The sequence below is a fragment of the Paramisgurnus dabryanus genome, chromosome 13, assembly GCF_030506205.2.
Source record: "Paramisgurnus dabryanus chromosome 13, PD_genome_1.1, whole genome shotgun sequence".
Classification (NCBI taxonomy): Eukaryota; Metazoa; Chordata; class Actinopteri; order Cypriniformes; family Cobitidae; genus Paramisgurnus; species Paramisgurnus dabryanus.
Window position 1 is genome coordinate 13389064 of NC_133349.1, and position 19462 is coordinate 13408525.

The 19462-nt window shown below is 41.4% G+C and overlaps 1 protein-coding gene across 4 annotated transcripts in view; it reads left to right on the forward strand.

Moving 5' to 3' along the window:
- Positions 1-19462, forward strand: part of dop1a (DOP1 leucine zipper like protein A) — a 29279-nt gene that overhangs the window by 8037 nt on the left and 1780 nt on the right. For 2 of the 4 annotated variants that reach the window (XM_065298369.2, XM_073811558.1), the window contains exons 9-37: positions 113-227; positions 339-459; positions 554-673; positions 757-868; positions 2506-2535; positions 2974-3207; positions 5342-5864; positions 6650-6921; positions 7004-7156; positions 7271-7371; positions 7473-7738; positions 7828-9922; positions 10148-10259; positions 10583-10765; positions 11431-11556; positions 11780-11914; positions 13265-13320; positions 13404-13508; positions 15951-16017; positions 16340-16484; positions 16570-16649; positions 16874-16983; positions 17098-17247; positions 17337-17398; positions 17478-17630; positions 18185-18321; positions 18458-18513; positions 18636-18800; positions 18890-19019. In XM_065298369.2, the coding sequence (XP_065154441.1) occupies positions 113-227; positions 339-459; positions 554-673; positions 757-868; positions 2506-2535; positions 2974-3207; positions 5342-5864; positions 6650-6921; positions 7004-7156; positions 7271-7371; positions 7473-7738; positions 7828-9922; positions 10148-10259; positions 10583-10765; positions 11431-11556; positions 11780-11914; positions 13265-13320; positions 13404-13508; positions 15951-16017; positions 16340-16484; positions 16570-16649; positions 16874-16983; positions 17098-17247; positions 17337-17398; positions 17478-17630; positions 18185-18321; positions 18458-18513; positions 18636-18800; positions 18890-19019 (6114 nt within the window). Of the gene's footprint in view, positions 1-112; positions 228-338; positions 460-553; positions 674-756; positions 869-2505; positions 2536-2973; positions 3208-5341; positions 5865-6649; positions 6922-7003; positions 7157-7270; positions 7372-7472; positions 7739-7827; positions 9923-10147; positions 10260-10582; positions 10766-11430; positions 11557-11779; positions 11915-13264; positions 13321-13403; positions 13509-15950; positions 16018-16339; positions 16485-16569; positions 16650-16873; positions 16984-17097; positions 17248-17336; positions 17399-17477; positions 17631-18184; positions 18322-18457; positions 18514-18635; positions 18801-18889; positions 19020-19462 lie in introns of those variants that run through there. The other 2 variants (XM_065298370.2, XR_012334781.1) reach the window with 2 other exon arrangements.

Below are 19462 nucleotides of genomic sequence, written 5' to 3' on the forward strand. Positions count from 1 at the left end.
TTATAACAATATGATAAAGATATATTGTTTTAAGAGAGTAGCAGAGTCCACACCACTTATTACAACATCAACAACTATACAGAGGAACAATAAAGTGTGTCTATTCTTGTAGGCCATGGTGGGGATCCTGCAGGGGAAGGCCAGAGGAGGGGAGGAGGAGAGCGTCCTGATGCATGACTTAAAGCCATTTCGCATCCTCATCAGCTTGCTCGACAAGCCTGAGCTGGGTAAAGCATTTACTACATGAATCAGCACAACACTGCACAGTTTTTGGTATATATGCTTAAAGAGAGAGTTCATGGTTGTCCCTTACTTTTTATATGTTTTGGTCCACTAAGGCCCAGCAATCTTGGAGGATGTCCTGATTGAAGTGTTTCGCACCCTGCACACTCAATGCCGTGCTGAATTAGACCTTCAGAACCAAAACCCCTTCAGCAAGGACCAAACTCAGCTTAGCAGGTCTGAAATACATTGGATTTGCTTATTCTGGTGGCTATATTTAAACAGTTTACTTGAAACGGGCTTAACATTTGTCTGTTGATTCCTTTTTCAGCAAACTTCGAGAAAACAAGAAGACGGCGGAACTCATTAAAACAGCCAACCTTTTGTTTAACTCCTTTGAGCCGTACTACATGTGGGATTATATTGCACAATGGTTTGAGGAGTGCTGCAGGTGAGTGTTCATTTGATTTAAAGATGTATACTTTTTTAAATAGGGTGATTTCATTCTTGCTCAATGCTTCTCTTTTTTTTTAGATGGACTCAGATCAGTCAAGTCCCAGGGAAGAATGTGAAGTCTGAAACTTCAGCACGTTCATTGGTTGAATTCTGTGAGCTTGTGGACTTCCTTTTGGACATTGTTTCTTTGGTTGGTATTGCTTGTCTTGATGTTCACATGAAATTTTTTTTATTGAAACATAATTTCACAAGTTAAGTTCCACTATCACCCTTTCTCTGCTGTATGAAAATGACTACTGCTACAGAAACACAAAAAGAGATTTGAGGAGCTCAGATGCAAAGCCACTAAATGCCACATGCATCAAAAATAGGATAATATATTAACCAAACGCTCTTATACAAAAGCACATATTATACGTTCATCAAATACTTTAGCTTCAAATCCGCCCCGGGTTCATTGAGAAATACCGCTTGGTTGGCTGAAAGCATTAAAGGGGACATTTCACAAGGCTTTTTTAATAAATCTTTTATGTCCCCAGACTATGTATGTGAAGTTTTAGCTCAAAATACCATATAGATAATTTATTATAGCGTGTTAAAATTGCTATTTTGTGGCTGTATCCTTTAAAATCCAAATGAGCTGATCTCTGCACTAAATGGCAGTGCAGTGGTAGGATAGTGCAGATTAAAGGTTGGTATTATTATAGTAAGATCCCCTTCTGACATCACAAGGGGAGCCAAATTTCAATAACCTATTTTTTCCACATGCTTGCAGAGAATGGTTTACCAAAACTAAGCACCTAAACATGAAAAAATGTCAGATTTTCATGATATGCCCCCTTTAAAAGTCTGATTTAAAAAAAAAAAACATGACAGACACACTTGAAGGGTTTTGCATCTTCATTTGTTCACATGTATTACCTATATCAGTGGTTCTCAAACTTTTTACAGTATGACAGATCTTTTCCTTATAGTGACATCGGGCTGTCAAGATTAAAGGAGGACAATTGAAGAAGTTTATATTACATATGTGACCCTGTACCACAAAACCAATCTTGAGTATCACGGGTATATTTGTAGCAAAAGCCTACAATACATTAAATGGGTCAAAATTATACATTTTTTATGCCAAAAATCATTACGATATTAAGTAAAGATCGTGTTCCATAAAGATGTTTTGTAAATTCCCTACTGTAAATATATATAAAAATGTATTTATCATTAGTAATATGTGTTGCTAAAGACTTCATTTGGTCAACTTTTTAAGGTGATTTTCTCAATATATTTTTTTTCGCACCCTCAGATTCCAAATTTTCAAATAGTTGTATCTCGGCCTGATATTGTCCTATCCTAACAAACCATACAACATCAATGGAAAGCTTATTTATTGATTTTGATTTCGGATAATTCACCCATATGACTGGTTTTCTGGTCCAGGGTCTTGTATAGTACACTGGATATCCAACGTGCATTGTAGGACCATATTTGATTTGAGAGTAAATTCTCATTTTTTGATAAATTACTCTTTAACTATATATATATAAAAAATTCAAAGCTACTTGAGTCATTTTTGCCACACTTATGGATTGTGATTATCCATAGCTTTGACATATTCTGCATATGCCCCACTTAGTATGTTTTTTGTTATTTTCAAGTGAAAAGCTTATGAGAGTTTCAGATCCTCAGGACTTAGTGAGAGTTTGTCTAACACTACTTGTAAACCATTTCTAAAATTTCCTAAAAGGTTTACAAAGTGTGTTTTCTGTCCTCTTCTCTGCTTGCTTTTGTCTTTTGAAAATCTTTGCCCTTTCTTTCTTTTCCTTAAAGCCTACTAGAAGCATGAGGGTTATCTGCCAGGTACAGTACTGCTCTTTCTTGCTTCTTTACTGCACTCGGGTTTGGCAACCTTTCCACAAACATCCATATTGCTTCTGTTTTACATCATTATATAGCACAATTTAAAATTGTTACAAATGTGGTAAAACTTTTAAATTATTCGATTTATTACATGGTTATTAAACCACACATGTTTATCTATGGATGTTGGGGAAGGTAGAACTGTAATTTTGCATGCTTTGTACTTTTTTTTTATTGCTTACCGGTTGTTTAAGATCCTAAACTTGTTACAGTTGCAAATTCCGTTTTTGTCTCACACACAACATTTAAACAGTTCGATATTTTAATTTCTGCGTTTTTAACCATCACTGTCAATGATACGGGCTCTTACTGACTGCAATTCTGTGCTTGTACTCTTTTCTCACATGTCTCTCACTCGGTCTCTATTGGTCTTTCCAGGAGACATACATAGAGATCCAGACCGAACATTTACCTCAGCTGCTCCTGCGAATGGTTTCTGCTCTTACCACACACCTGCAGGCTCTGGGCCTCGGAGAGCTCACCTACTGTCTTCGCCTCTGCTCAAAGATCCTCAGCAAAGTTCAGCCCCCATTGGTGTCACCCCTTGCACTGCCTCCTGGATCGTCCACAGCGGCCACTACCCCTTCAGCAAGAGACAGAGAGGAGAAAATGGTGAGTCATTTACTGTTCAGACTATCGTAAAAAATCAGACATGGGTCACATTTGGGCAAAAAAGTCGAATTTGGGCCACTTTTGCCTGCAGTGTGAACGTAGCCTTAAGGTACATTCACATTATAAGGGACTAGTAGTAGCAGAGCGACGCAATCTCATTGATTTCAATGGAAGCTCGGCGGCATCCACCGACTTGAGCGACAGTGACCGTTGACCGCTGGATGGGCGTGTCCAGTCACGTGACAAAGTTGAGAAATGTTTAACTTTATGCAAATTATGAGCGACAATCGGGAGCGACTACCAACGAGAACAAAGCAGGGGAGTTCACGTCATCCGTCTCTCGTCAGTTACTGGAGTGGACGTTACTCATTAGTTTATAACAACTAGATATAGAAACGCCTCTTTTGAAAGAGACGAGTGACACACAGCGACAATGTCGCTTTTAATGTGAATGCGGCTTTAGTTGTTCAAAGTTTATAACTGTTTGTATAACGTTGAGTTTATGGAGGCAGGAGTGTCCACAGTATTAGTTTGTTTAAAGGTATAGCAGAAGATTTTCTTTTTCGGGTGGATCATCAAGACTATTGGTCATCCCAGTTGTCAATCATTCTGGTGATATGTTGACGTAAGGCCGTCGTACGTGCTCGTCCCAAGGTTCGCTTTCTGCACATGCGCACTTTCAGGTGTATATGTGTGGTGGTCAACGGTTTCAGCCATTCATTGAAGCTCGCGTTCTCATCATTTTTTTGTTCAAAATATCTGAGGGTCACAAGAGAAAAAGTGTCTATGAATTGTATGACAAGAAGAGAAGGCCTCTTAAGAAAGCAACAAGACCAGAGTGTTTTTGGGAGACTATTTCACACGCTGCCGTGTGCTAAAAGCACAGGTTGGTTTTCCTACACAAAGTTTCTACTTGATAGGTAAAGTTTAGCATGCTTTTTGGAGTAATCCATTTAAAATCACTGCTAGTAAAAGTTGATGTAAGCTGTGATTAGAAATGCTAGCCCTGGCACAAGTCACGAACCGCGCAGAAACTGTAAACATGCTGACAGCAACTTGTAAACAGAGCGAAAAGAATAACTAGGCTCGTGCACACGTTTAATTGACGTTCCCTCTCTGGAGCAGGTAGAGTGTTGCGCATGTGTATTTTTGTGCATTTTTTTTATGAAGTGGAAGAAAAATCTTTTGGAAAATCTTCTGCTATACCTTTAAGACTAGCCAATGTCCTGTTTGCTACTGTATACAAGCACTGGCCTGAAAAGAACCATCCCTTTGCTTTATGGTTTTTCCTCTGTGCTGGCCTTCAGACTCCCTGTTTGGAGTTCGGACAGGATGGTCCAGGGTCCACACTCATTAGCCCTGACAGAACTTTGTGAGGGCATGCGTGCCATGGCCTGTTTGCTACCTGACTGGGACGATGTGTCTCTACAGTGGGTGTAGCATGATTAAAATAATTCCAGACTCGCTGGATGGTGCCAGCTTGCAGAGAGGGAATACGTATGACATGTTCATGCTTAGCTGTGTTCCTGTCTCTCTAGTGGGAGCCAAGTGTGGTCTTTGAGACCAAAAAATCAGTAATTTCCACTCAGGTGAAAATAGCTTTTAACCTCCCAAGCCTCCCTGTTTCCCCCCTCTGGGGTGCATGTATCACAGTGCTCTCCACCTGAGCCTGGCTCTGGGGTGCTTTTAGGGTTTGTTGCCAGTCTACAGCATTATAGGAAAGGTGTTATTTGAGAGTGAAAGATAGGAATGCCAAAACTGTTATGGGCAACAAATGGCCTCTGTTTTCACAGGCATGAAATTGCTGTCCCTATTAAATCTAACAATATATCAACGTGATGCAATAAAATTAGTTGAAGTATTGAACTGCCTTGACTGTTATACAGAATTGTTGAATAACCACTCACATTGTCATATTGATTATGACAATGCAGCTCAGTTGGTAGAGCATTGCGTTAGCAGTGCAAAGGGCGTAGATTCGAGTGCCAAGGAACATGAATACTGATAAATCGTAAAACTTGAACGCACTGCAAGTTACTTTGGATAAAAGCAACTACCAAATGCAAAAAATTTAAATGTAATGTTCTGCACAGTTGAAAGAAATATCATTTTCCAATCTTTTAATCTTGCTCAGGCCCTGCCGATTGCACTAGAAATTCCCAATGTATTTGAGGATGGAGAGAACCCTTCAAGCAGCAGTGGATTCACAGACTTTATCCAGTACCGGGGTGAACGTGGGACGCCAACTGATAGCGTGCCGCACCGTGAGGATGACTCATCCAGCCCTGAAGAAGCACCCAAACCGAAACCCAAATCTGGGATCGGTAGTTCTGCCCACAGCAAACCCCAGGGCAAGCCAGTGATGCAGTGCTGCCTCGAGCATTTCCAGCAGTTCCTTTGTCTCCTCGTGAAGCTTTACATCATCCCGGGAGGTCACACAGAGCCTGGAAAGGTCTGCAGTGCTGAGATGGACACTCTTGCGGTGGTAGCCGATAAAAGAAGGTATGATGTTTTTGCAGAGCAGACGTCTTCTGAGCAGAAAGAGTGTCTGGATGCATTTACGGCTGCTTGCCAGCTGTTCCTGGAGTGCTCCAGTTTTCCAGTCTACATTGCTGAGGGCAACCTGAAGTCCTCACCCACCAGAGAAGAGCAGCCAGGTAAACAATTAACAAAGATACTTATGTTTAATCATTATTGCTTAGTGGTAGAGCATTGCATTAGCAGTGCAAAAGGTCATGAGGTTGAACTCCGGGAACACAATGCTGATCGCCCCAATGCCATCCGATATGTATACAACTTCCTTCCTTCAGATTTTTATATTATTTAAAAATGCCACCATTATAGTATTATTATTATTATTATTATTATTATTATTATAGACTACTTATTTTATGATATTACATCACAATTCATTACAAGCACCAGTGATATTTTAAGTTATCCTTATAATAGTGCTTGTATGTGTGTGTTATGTATCACATATCATGAAAATCTGACTCTTTCCACTTTTAAGTGCTATAATTGGGTCCTATAAATGTGAAAAAGATCAACAGTAAAAAAAAATCTGAAAGCATGTGAAAAAATAGGTCATTGAAATTTGGCTCCCCTTGTGATGTCAGAAGGGGATAATACAGCCCCTTAATCCAGTCACGGTACTGCCATTTAGTGCAGGGAACAGCTAATTTGCATTTTAAATTTACAAAGTGGCAATTTTAACATGCTATAATAAATTATCTATATGTTATTTTGAGCTAGAATTTCGCATATGTCCGCTCGGGACACCAAAGATTTATTTACATTTTTACAAAAGTCTTGTGAAATGTCCCCTTTAATGTTTCAAGTACCGTAAAAGCCAATAAAGTGACAGCACTTGTTTGTGTTCAGCTGAAGAAAAGAATCATTTATCTTTATCCGTTTAAACATGATTCAAATTTCCTTCCAGGTGAAAGTGTTCAGCCAGCATCTTGGCTTCAGACTCTGATGGACGCATGCTGTTTAGCTGCTGATTTCACTATTCAGGCAGTGGCTATCTCTCTTGTCATGGACCTTGTCGGTCTGACACAATCAGTAGCTATGGTGACTGCTGAGCGTGTGGCTAGTCCAGACTCGGACCAACCAATGAGTCCTAGCCAAGGGCGCGTTGCGGTGGTGATTCGGCCGCCACTCACACCAGGGATCTTGAAGTACATTTCAGAGAAAACTGATTTCTTCAAGGTTTGGATATCTTCTTTTGCACTTTCATTTTATTTTCAGTTTCTCCTTTTATTCTTATCACCATCTCACTTTTTGGTTGCAGAATGTAGCACTTATATTATGGGATCAATTAGGAGAAGTGACCCCCCAGCATCACAAGCGCAGTGTGGAGCTCTTTTATCAGATTCACAACTTGGCTCCCTCCCCAAGCATCTGTGAAGATGTCATTAGCCAGCAGCTCATGCATCGGGACAAGGTTGGTCATTTATGGGTGTACATGCATGTGTGCAAATGTTGTAGAAATGGAAACCAATAACAATATAACACACAAATCTTTACATCTTCTTAAATTACCAAACTCTCTTTTTAGAGGATACGCTTGGAGGCCCATGTAAAGTTCTCTGTCCTCTGGCACTTGACCAGAGACCTGAACATTACGAAGTCCTCCCCTTTCAATCGCACCTTTGACAGGTAACAGCAGATTGCAGTAATGATGCAAATATTACTTTGAGAAACCGTGTTTATAGTTCTTTTAAAATCTGAACCATTTTCTACCTCCTCTCCTGTTGTAGGTCTCTTTTTATCATGTTGGACAGCCTCAGTTTTTGGGATGGCTCGGTGAGCGCTGTTGGCCGGGCCTGGCTGAACCAAGTTTTGCAGAGACATGATATCGCTCGTGTACTTGAGCCTCTGCTGCTTTTGCTTCTTCACCCTAAAACCCATCGCGTGTCCATCCAGCGTGTTCAAGCGCAGCGTCACCTTGCACAGGCCTTTCCCAACCCATCAGAACAAGAGCCCTCTGACCCCATTTACATGAGGGATGTGAACTGCCCTGATAGTAAGATGCCTTTATTTTAGTATTAAAATGTATTTCTTAGCTGCCACCAAAAATATATATTAATGAACATTTATTTGTCCCCTTTGCAGATTATGGCCAGATTAGTAGCCACAGAGGTGTCCACGTGTCCGGCAGAGGCCTCCCATTGGATGACATGGAACCTTTCAGCCTGACGGTTAACCCCTTAAGTGACAGTCTTTCACTCTTGAGCCTTAGCAGTGAGAACCTGCAGCTCTGTGGTGAATATCAACCTCCGGATCAGCAGGGAGAGGCCCAGAGCTCGGATTCAAGTGGGTCCCAGTCGTCCACTGTGGACAATGGGAGCTTTGATGAACCGGAGGGAGGTGGTAACACTTTTAATATATGTGGTCATGAGCTTTGTCGGTCCTCTTCGATGGAGGAAGTGTGCTTGCACAAGACTGTTTCTGCTGTTCTCGCTGAGGTAGTGGACAGGGTGGTGGAAATAGTGGAGAAAGGGTCTATCGACACACCATCATCTCCTGAGGCATGGGCTCAGACAGACTCTGATAGCTCCAACTCCTCCACAGATATGTCCACTGAGCCATGCATCGCCCTGACCTCCTTCCCCAATACCCAAGCCAGGACGCTCCCAGAACTGGTTGCAGGAGGGACTTTGGAGTTCCTGGCTGTTGCCTCAATTGAAGCTTCAGGGGAAGAGGCGCATCGGGAAGGCATAGCTCGCCATAGCTCTTCTCCTTCGATCGTTACTCTTCCAGACGGCGGTGGCAATGGTATCCTTGAACATAGCCTCCAGGTCGATGACCCACAACGCAAGCGCAGCCACAGCAGCACCCAGCTCAGCCTAAAGGGTAAGATTATGGAGCGACTAGTGGATAAATCGCCAGGGGCCAAGCCCAAAATCAAGAAGTCCAAGAGGAAAGAAGATGAAAGGCGTAAGGCCAACCAGGCAGAGAAGAGCCGCCCACCCAGCATCTTCTTCGGGGACAGTCTCGACTTGGAGAATTGGTATAGCTGTGGGGAGGGCGAAGTGTCTGAGATTGAGAGCGATATAGGCTCCCCTAGCTGTGGGGCGGGAGTACCTCGCACATCTGGGACACCTGCTCGGTTTAACATCCATCCTCTGTACCAGCATGTTTTGCTTTATCTTCAACTGTATGATTCCTCTCGTACTCTTCATGCGCTCACCGCCATTGCAGCCATGCTTCGTGCCTTACCAGCAGGATTTGTAAGCGCCATCTCCACCACAAGCATAAATAACACATACACACCACAACTGTCTCTTCTGCAGAACCTGTTAGCACGCCATCGCGTCTCTGTCATGGGCAAGGATTTCTACTGCCCCATCCCACAAGACTCTCACTCGCACTCATTCCGAAGTGCGATGTTCCTGGAGATCATCATCTCCCTTTGTCTCTATTTTTTGCGAAGCTATTACTCGGCCCATGTTGACGCCACAGCACAGGACCTGGCTGGCAATCATGCCATGCAGCTGACCAGCGTGGAGGTCTTAACGCTTCTTTTCAACGAGCTTTCCAAGGTCACCGGTGGCTCAGCCAAGGGCTTTGCCAGCTTCATTTGTGACGTGCTATCCAAATGCAAGGTGCAGAAGGTAGTGCTCCATTGCTTGCTCTCCACCATCTTTAGCGTGCAGAAATGGCATGAACATCGCATCCGTGGCACCAATGTTGCGGCAGTTGAGGAGGGTCTTTCAGAGGACAGTGTCATCAATCTGTCAGAGGACCAGCTGGATAACTGCAGCGCCATACAGTCCCAGCTCCTGCGCTTGTTACAGAGCCTGGTGGTGTTAGAGCACCGTGTGCTCATCCCAGCGGACGAAGTTGGTGAAGGAGGTCCAGGGACTACTGCGTCTATTGGAGGAGCTAACGGCCCCGGGTTTGGTTTTGAGCTGATCGGAGGCGAGGTAGAGCATGTCAACCCGCAACAACCGATGACCTCACTGCAGTACTTGCATGGGCAGCCTATCACGGCGCAAGGGATGTTTCTGTGTGCGGTAATCCGGGCCCTGCATCAGCACCATGCCTGCAAGATGCACCCACAGTGGATCGGCCTCATCACAGCCACTCTGCCCTACATGGGAAAAGTGCTTCGGCGAGTGGTCGCTTCTGTTACGCTGCAGCTGTGCAAAAACCTTGACAACTTTATACAGCAATACCGCTATGAGACAGGCTTGACAGACACCAGGTAAACAGTCTGCTGGGTAAACAGGAATAGGGACATCATTTGTTTATAAAGAAATGTATGTAATCTTTAAAGATAAACAGAAAACAGACATTATTGATATGAATCATTAATCAATAGCTCAGTTATTGCATTAACATTGTAGTTATATAAATATAAATACAAATCTATTATGCACTCTTGAAGCAAAGCCTTGTGAGAGTTAATGTGTGTGTGCAATTTTTCTAGGCCTCAGTGGATGGCACTGGGTATTCCTCCTGACCTGATTCTGACTTTACTAGAAGGAATGACAGCCATAATCCATTATTGTCTGCTAGACCCAACCTCACAATATTACCAGGTGAGGGCGCTAGTTGACCCTTTTTTGTGTCGCAGGCAGTTCGCTGTAATCTCTTGTAAAGGGCTTTGCTTTAATAATATATGTGATCCTGTCTGTAAAATCAAAAAGAATAAAAGCATCAAAGTTTTAGTGATTAAAATTTTAATCATTGACATGACCTTAATCAAGATTAAATTTTTACAAAACGTTCTTTACAAGTAGAAAACAATAAATCACAAAAAAATTTAGTTGGACAGGCAAGGTCACTTATTGTCTAATTCTTAAATCATTAACTTGTAAGATCCATTCAGTGTTCTTTAAGTTTATGTGCATGTATCCATTAGCTCCAGGCAAATGTAGATCAGAAGCATCTTGCAGAGGCCCGGGCCGGCATTCTCTCCATCTTGCACACCATCATGTCCTCTGTAACCCTGCTGTGGGGAGTCCTTTATCTGGTTGACAGCTCTGACAGGCCAGCTGCAGCCTCTGCCTGCTCCTCCTCCAACATCAACTTAGGATCTACAAAGGTATCACAGTAACACTAGAGTTAAGATGGCCTGTTTAAAGGAAAACACCACAGTTTTTCAATATTTTACTATGTTCTTACCTCAAATTAGACAAACTAATACATGTCTATCGTTTTTCAATGCATGCACTTAATCTTTGTACAGTGCGTCGTGAATGTGTTAGCATTTAGCCTAGCCCCATTCATTCCTTAAGATCCAAACAGGGATGAATTTAGAAGCCAACACTTCCATGTTTTCTTTATTTAAAGTTACATAAGTAGTTTAAAAAAAATTGTAAAAGATTTTTTTTAAGTGGATAAAAAATGAAAATGATATTGTATAGCGAAAGAGCTCTCACGTTTTATTTTGTGCCACCATACTTACTCGTGTAACAGTCTTCAAATAGGGAAAACCTGGAAGTGTTTGGTGGCTTCTAAATTCATCCCTGTTTGGATCCTACGGAATAAATGGGGCTAGGCTAAATGCTAACACATTCACGACGCGCTGTACAAAGATTAAGTGCAAACATTGATAAAAGATAGGTATGTATTCATTTGTCTAAGTTGAGGTCAGAACAAAGTAAAATATTGAAAAACGGTGGTGTTTTCCTTTAAGCATGTGCTTCGATCTTGTCTTTAGTCCTTATTCTGTGTTTACAATCTAATAATTTTCCTGGTTGTTCACAGAATCTCCGGCAGCAAATTCTGGAGCTGCTGGGCCCAATCTCAATGAATCACGGTGCTCACTTCATGGCAGCTATTGCATATGTGTGGAATGAAAGGAAGCAGACCAAAGCTCCAACTAGAAACAAGGTATGAACAACCCTAAAAACTTTCAATTTATTAATCCAAAGCGTCTTAAAGAGCACACTTAAAGAGAAAGGTATTTCATTCATATTCGTGTTTTCTGGAAATCAAACCACCAAACTTTGCAGTGCCACTGCTAATGTAATTCTCTACAAGTTCGGCTACAGAAAAACTTTTAGCATAATGAATCTTGAGACTTTTGACTTTTAAGAATGTGTCTGTAATTTAGGTAATACCCACGGCCAGCGAGGAACAGCTTCTCCTTGTAGAACTTGTTCGTTCAGTAAGCGCTATGAGAACTGAGACGGTGATCCAGACAGTGAAGGATGTCCTTAAACAACCACCAGCCATTGCCAAAGAAAAGGTATTGTTAAAGCAGACATATCATGCTTTTAAATCTGTCCTTTTTACATATAAATCATCTATTTGTGGTCTATGTAAAGCGAAACTGCAATCCTTGGGTCTGAATTCCTCATTATTATAGCCCCACAGGCCCCCTTTCTACCCCTTTTCTGATGTGCATCTGAGAGCAACTCGTTTTGGTACTGTCTTTTTAAATGCACGTCATACCCTGCCCCCTCTCCAGGTTGCAGAGGTGACACTCGGTTAAACTCCACCCCGTTCGGCCATTTTTGTAGTTTTATAGCAGAGATACGATTATCTAGCTGCACAGAAACTTTTTATTTACTCGTTATTCACAAAATGTCAACAACGGAAGACTTGTCCACCCAGCCTTATATGTTCGCGCCAGAGTCGGAAACGGACTGAGAGGAAAATGAAGACGACGAACCTGCAGAACAACGTCTTCATATGAAGGTATCGCAATGGTGTGAGGCTGCACCCTCCGGAGGTCGCATATCTAGGCTGCATACGTCATCAAGACGGTCTTATTTCAGAATATTAACAATTATAAAGTTTACTATTATTCTTAGTTAATCGTAAGTTGTTGTAATATGCTCATGACTTGCAAATGTGATGCTCAGTTAACTTAAACCAGGCTTGATGCCCAAAAGCGATCTCCGCAGGCTGCAGCCTTCGGAGTGAGAAACAGCACTGCTAAACCATGACCACCGTGTACTTTACTTTTTTACTTTAAGTTATAAACTGCTTACCGAAGTGCTCTGCTCGTCGTCTCCAAAGAAAGAAGTAATTGACTCCTCAATCAGACGAAGTCTATCGGCAAATCCTTCTTTATACTGGTGGAGATTGGTGAAGTAGTTATCCTTAAAGTGCCTCGGGCACACAAAAATGACTTTACCCACAGATGTGAGTACATTTCTTACGCTCTCGTAACTTCTGCATCCTTGAGCTTGGACTACAATATCGCAGCGAGAAATATAAAATGGCGGATTGCTCGTAGTGTTGGGCTGGAAGTCGATGTCCTTATTTAGCAGTTCCGCTGCAAATACTGTGACGTAATTGTTCAAAAAACGTAATAGATAATAGAAAAATCAGAACCGGTTGGAAAATATGACCAAAACAGAATATAAAGATATCAACAAAGCACCTGAAGAGACTAATTTCAACTTTTATGTACTTATAAACACTACAAATATACAACAAAATGCATTTAAGAGCCAAGAAAGTGGATTTAGCATGATATGTCTCCTTTAAGGAAAAGCAAACTATTCATATAGTAATTATGAATGTTGGATTGTCAGTGTTAAAACTGTTGCAGATTTAATGCTCAGTTTGGTATTTCTTTATTTCACAGAAGCATCTTTCCCTGGAAGTCTGCATGCTTCAGTTTTTTTATGCTTATGTGCAGAGGTGTGTGTATATCTTTATCTTTAACATCAATATGAAAAGTATGTATATGTATTTTTTTGCAAGTAAGCTTTTATCTCCTGCAGGATTCCAGTGTCTAGTCTGGTTGATAGCTGGCCTTCGCTCTTGGCCTTGCTGAAAGAGTCTGTGCAGCTCAGCTTACCCGCTCCTGGACAGTTTCTGATACTTGGGTATGTGCTTTCACACAGATCTAGACATGCAAAACCCTTTAAAGGTCGAATACGTAGAATTTTTACCACTAGATGGCGCCAAAACACAATAACATCAAATGACGTTGTTTAATGACGCTCTGAAGCAGTGTGGAATTATGGGATTTGTAGTCTTTAACTCAACCGCTGATGGCCATCAATCAGACGCGAACGAGAAATCACGTTGACGGATAAGGTAATCAAGTCTTATAAATGTTGCGTTTGATGACATTGTTTATTTCATTATGTAAGTTTATATGTGATGTTCAAAACGAAATTGTTAGTCATAGCAATATTAGTCCATATTCGATGGTTAACACAGCACAGAATTAAGTTTTCAACTTACAATCTACAATGTTTTTTCACATAATGTATTGACAGTACAAATCTTATTGTGAAGTGTCTTAAAATGACCATTTATATTGCTGTACAATACATCTTGATGTGCATATCGTCCGCGGGAAGACGCGCTGATTACAGTCTACACACTAATGTTGTGATCAATATAATAGCATACGTTTTTTGAAGGGTTACGAATCAAAACAACTCACCCATCGCGTAAAACACAAGCAGGATCAGAATCTCTGTCTAGTTAAATGTCGCGAAGCTCTCTCCATCCAGATAATGCAACACCAAATTGATCCTCATTCTTTCTCTCGTTTTGTTCCAAACTCTTCTTGGGTCGTTTGGTTGGCCCGTACATTTACGGGAGCAGTCTTCGCTGACACAACCAGTGGCAGACGGTAAAAAGTAATCCATAAATCTATAAGCAAGCACGTAGCCCGACAGGCGCTAACGCATAGTTCTGCATTTGTCCACGACACTGGCTGGGTCCGAAAACTCAAGGCAGTGACTTGTTGCCTTGCTGCCTCATGAGGCCATGACTTCGGAGGCATGAAGGCAGCGAAGGCATGAAGGCAGCGTGTTTGAAATATAAACAGAGAGCGCCTTTGTGATAACTAATCACATATTTGAAAACTACAATACTAATTTCTCGCTAGAAATGCAATTAAAATGTGTAAAAAGTGAAAATATACATTTATTTACACTAAATTTGTGCTCCAGTCGCTTCCTTGGCCGCCATTTTATTTTTTTGAACTCGACCACTGTTGTCATGTTTTTACGTCAGTAAAGGCGGTGACAAAGGGTCACATGGATATTAACGTCATTGATAGGAGACTGCACTGCCCCGTGTCAATGTTTTGAATGGCAATTTTCTCACGATTTACAAGTAGTTGAAAACATTACAGATATTGATAGTAATCAGCTGGACAAAATATATAACATTGGCTTAGTGGTTTTTCTCACAGACTCCGCCTTATGGATGTAGACACACGTTTGGATGTAGTCCAAAGCACATGTGTACCTGTAAGCGCTCTACCCCCTACTTTGCATTGGGGAGGGGAACAGAAGCTTTTTATGCGTTTAAAGAGAAAAATAGCGCGTTTTTCATTGCAGCCATAAATGGCCATGTTTAACATCGTGTAATGAAAGATCTTTTGAGCTGAAACTTTACAGACACATTCGGGGATACCAGTTTTTTTTTATATACCAGACTATTTTTATATTGCTGAAAACACTTAGGTAAGGGGCCCCTTTAGGTTCAGTAGTTTCACTTTAATAGCAATATAAAGGTTATTAGTCAATAATGGAAATACCTTATTTTTACAAATGTTACTTCATTTCATTGGTATTTACCAAATTTGACATTCTTTAGCTGCAAAACTCATCGTTCAGACAATAAATCTTCCAGGCACTTGAGGTTTTTGCTAAAAAAAGCCTACGTGCCTTTTAACGGATTCTGCCAACAAAGCGGTATTTTTGAACGGCCTTAGGTGGAGATTAAAGGAATAGTCTACCCTTTTGCCATATTAAACTATGTTATTACCTCAACCTAGACAAATTAATACATACGTATCTTTTTTCAATGTGTGCACTGTACAGCGTGTTGTGAATGTGTTAGCATTTAGCCTAGCCCCATTCATTCCTATGGTACCAAACGGGGAAGCCACCAAACACTTCTGTGTTTTCCCTATTTAAAGACTGTTACATGAGGAGTTATACCAGTAAGTATGGTGCCACAAAATAAAACTTTTTTGGTACCATAGGAATGAATGGGGCTAGGCTAAATGCTAACACATTCACAACACGCTGTTCAGTGCACGCATTGAAAAAAGATAGGTATGTATTAATTCGTTTAGGTTGAGGTAATAACATATTTTAATATGGCAAAAGGGTAGACTATTCCTTTAAGCAAATTTGAAGCGAAGGGAATTAATGAACGCAAAATACATGCCGAGAGCATTCGGTCAATATCATTACCTCAGTTTTGACAGTGGTGGCGGCGTTTAGGGGCTTTTGCATCTGAGCTCCTCGTATATTGTTTATTTCTTATGTTACATTAAGTGTTTCTTTATTCTGTAGTGTTCTGAATGAGTTTATCCTCAAGAATCCCACCCTGGAGAGCAAGAAGGACCAACGAGAGCTACAGGTGACTTTTCTCATCAATTACTGTGCACATGCTTACAAAGCATTTTTCAACATGATTCGGTGATATCACTATTTTCGGTAATGGTACCATAGTAATACGAATATTTTGGACACTACCGTATGGCAATATCAAATGTTATATGTATATAACTATCATTCAGTAAGTGGTGCTGGCATTAGTATCTGATACCATGTCAAGGATTGAACTACCACAGTGCTTTTTGTAAAGATACTTGTGAAAAATACTTTCTAATTTTAGCTGAAATATCTGCTATTTCACTTCACAAATTTTACATTTAAATTAAACTATCATGAATGCCCAGGATGTAACCCATAAGATCGTAGAGGCCATTGGCACGATTGCTGGCTCATCTTTAGAACAAACCACATGGCTGAGAAGAAACCTGGAGGTCAAACCTTCTCCTCAGATCATGGTGGAGGGTTCCAGTCTGGAGACGGATGTAGAAGGTGAGTGACTGTCTGTGTGGATGTAGTCTCATGTGTCATACACAGCTGCATGGAGAGTCGCTAACTAACAGTATGTGCTTTTCAGACTTAATGCTTACAGTGATGGAGGCATCCAGCTTCACTCCATCTGTTTACAGCGTTCATGCCCTCACACTGCTGGCAGAGGTAAACACAAACATCTGCACAACCGAGTGGTTTGAAGCCCAAGATTTGGACTTTGCAAGGAAGTTGTATATACTATATATTCATTACAGTGTAGTGCAATGTGCAGGAGTGCATAATGAAGCATGCTCCTTACCCAATTTGTGTGTTTTTGTGTTGACGTCTTTGCGTTTGTGTGGTTTGGTGAAATGCATGCTGACGTTTAAATACATCTGGCTTTATTGCAGGTACTTGCTCATCTATTAGATATGGTCTTCTATAGTGATGAAAAAGAGAGGGTTATCCCTCTGCTGGTCAACCTCATGCATTATGTGGTGCCCTACCTGCGCAACCACAGGTACTTTCCTTCAAATCTACTAAGTTGACTTTTCATTAAATGTATAGTGTTGTGAATTTTCACTACAATGAATTTGAAGCTTTTAGGAACTGACTTTCAGTTTCTTTCCACCAGCGCTCACAACGCCCCCAGCTACCGTGCATGCATACAGCTGCTGAGCAGCCTTAGCGGATATCAGTACACACGGAGAGCCTGGAAGAAAGAAGCTTTTGACTTGTTTATGGACCACACGTTTTTCCAGATGGACTCCTCGTGTGTTAGCCAGTGAGTGACATCATGTACAGTACATTTCCTTTGTGGTTGGGACACAGCATTTTGCACATCAGTTCACCACATTTCTCTCTCCCTTTCAGCTGGAGAGCGATTATAGACCATCTGATGACTCATGATAAAACCACATTCAGAGACCTGATGAGTGAGTCTTCCCTTTATACTAAACGTGGCTTCCTTAATGTCTATGTGTCCGAGTGTTGTAAAAGCACATCTGTGTGCAGCCCGAGTTGCCGTGGCCCAGAGCAGCTCCCTGAGTCTTTTCACCAATCGAGACGCAGAGCTTGAACAGAGAGCCATGCTACTCAAAAGATTGGCCTTCACCATATACAGCAGTGAGGTAGACCAGTATCAGAAGTACTTGCCGGACATCCAAGGTACATGCTAACGAACATACCAGTACCTGATCTTTAAAGAGACACTCCACTTTTTTGAAAATATGCTCATTTTCCAGCTCCCCTAGAGTGTGGTATCACTTTTAGCATAGCTTAGCATAATCCATTGAATCTGATTAGACCATTAGCGTCGCGCTCAAAAATAACCAAAGAGTTTTGATATTTTTCCTATTTAAAACTTGACTCTTCTGTAGTTACATCGTGTATTAAGATCGACAGAAAAAAAAAGTTGCGATTTCTAGGCAGATATGGCTAGGAACTAGCCATATCAAGGAATTTTCTGCCGTACTATGGCTACAGCAAGCGCAATGATATTACGCAGTGCCCAAAAATAGTCCCCTTGGTAACTTTCAATAGCAGCGAACTATTTTCAGGCACTTTCTAATTTACCGTCGGTCTTAGTACACAATGTAACTACAGAAGAGTCAAGTTTTAAGTAGAAAAAAATATCGAAACTCTTTTTTGAGCGCGATGCTAAATGGTGTCCCTTTAAATAAACTTGAAATAATGCTCAATATGTGTTGATGTGATTTCAGAGCGTCTTGTGGAGAGCCTGCGACTTCCTCAGGTGCCCATCCTCCATGCTCAGGTCTTCCTCTTCTTCAGAGTGTTGCTGCTTCGCATGTCACCCCAACACTTGACCTCACTCTGGCCCACTATGATCACCGAGCTGGTGAGAACAGGATCACTATATTACAATAATATTCTATTACATCTTGAGTAAACTTATAAGCTTTTGGCTTAGAAAGTGAAATAACAGGAGGTAGTAAAAATAGTTTTTTGTACATGTATCTTTTTTCTTTTCTTAGGTTCAGGTGTTCTTACTCATGGAGCAGGAGGTCACTGCAGACGAGGACATCACCAGGTTTTAATATCATTAAAAATATCCGATTGACCATTTTCAACTGCTTATCTAAAGTATAATATATTTGCTCAATATGGGTGACTGTAAAGTACTGATGGCTGTGGTCTCTGGTCGTTTTCCAGAACCTCCTGCCCTTCAGTAGCGGGGCTTGAAACAACCTACTCAGGGGGCAACGGCTTCTCTACCTCCTACAATAGCCAGCGCTGGCTCAACCTCTACCTGTCTGCCTGTAAGCTGCTGGATCTAGCCCTTGCTCTGCCTTCTGAGAGCCTGCCTCAGTTCCAGATGTGGGTGCCCACATTCCATTTCAATTAGATAAAAGCAATGTCCTTAATGTAATCTTAATTTAAATAATAATAAATGCAATACGTCACAGGTATCGTTGGGCATTCGTCCCTGAGGCCTCGGATGACTCCGGTATGGAGGTCCGCAGACAGGGGACCCATCAGAGAGAGTTCAAGCCCTATGTTGTTAGATTGGCAAAGCTTTTGAGAAAAAGGGCCAAGGTAACACAACCACACAGCAGTAGCCTTCAAAGAGATATATGCTTACATTTTAGAAATGCCTTTAAGGTTCCATTCTTTCTGTGTTTTTGAAGCTTTGATTGTGTTTACAGTGCGCAATATAACATGTGTTCATGTTTCACGTGTAAAAAACACAGTGTTTTTCACATAATTTACTGATCTGTATAGCGCTGTTTTAACTGTCCTCAAAACGGGCTGATGTCTTCCTTGTTCCATGAAGTTCCTCCTTCAGAAATACGTATCGAGTTCTGATAGTGTAGTTTGTTTAGTGTGTTGTGATTCGATAGCAGCTTAGCTTGCCATTAGCTTAGCTAGCGACTGACGTATTCATGTGGGCGGAGTTTAGTCAAAAAACTGTTCTACTGACATCATTAAAGCAGGAAGTAGAGGGCTGTAGTCCAAACCGGCCGTTCGCTGTAGGCTTT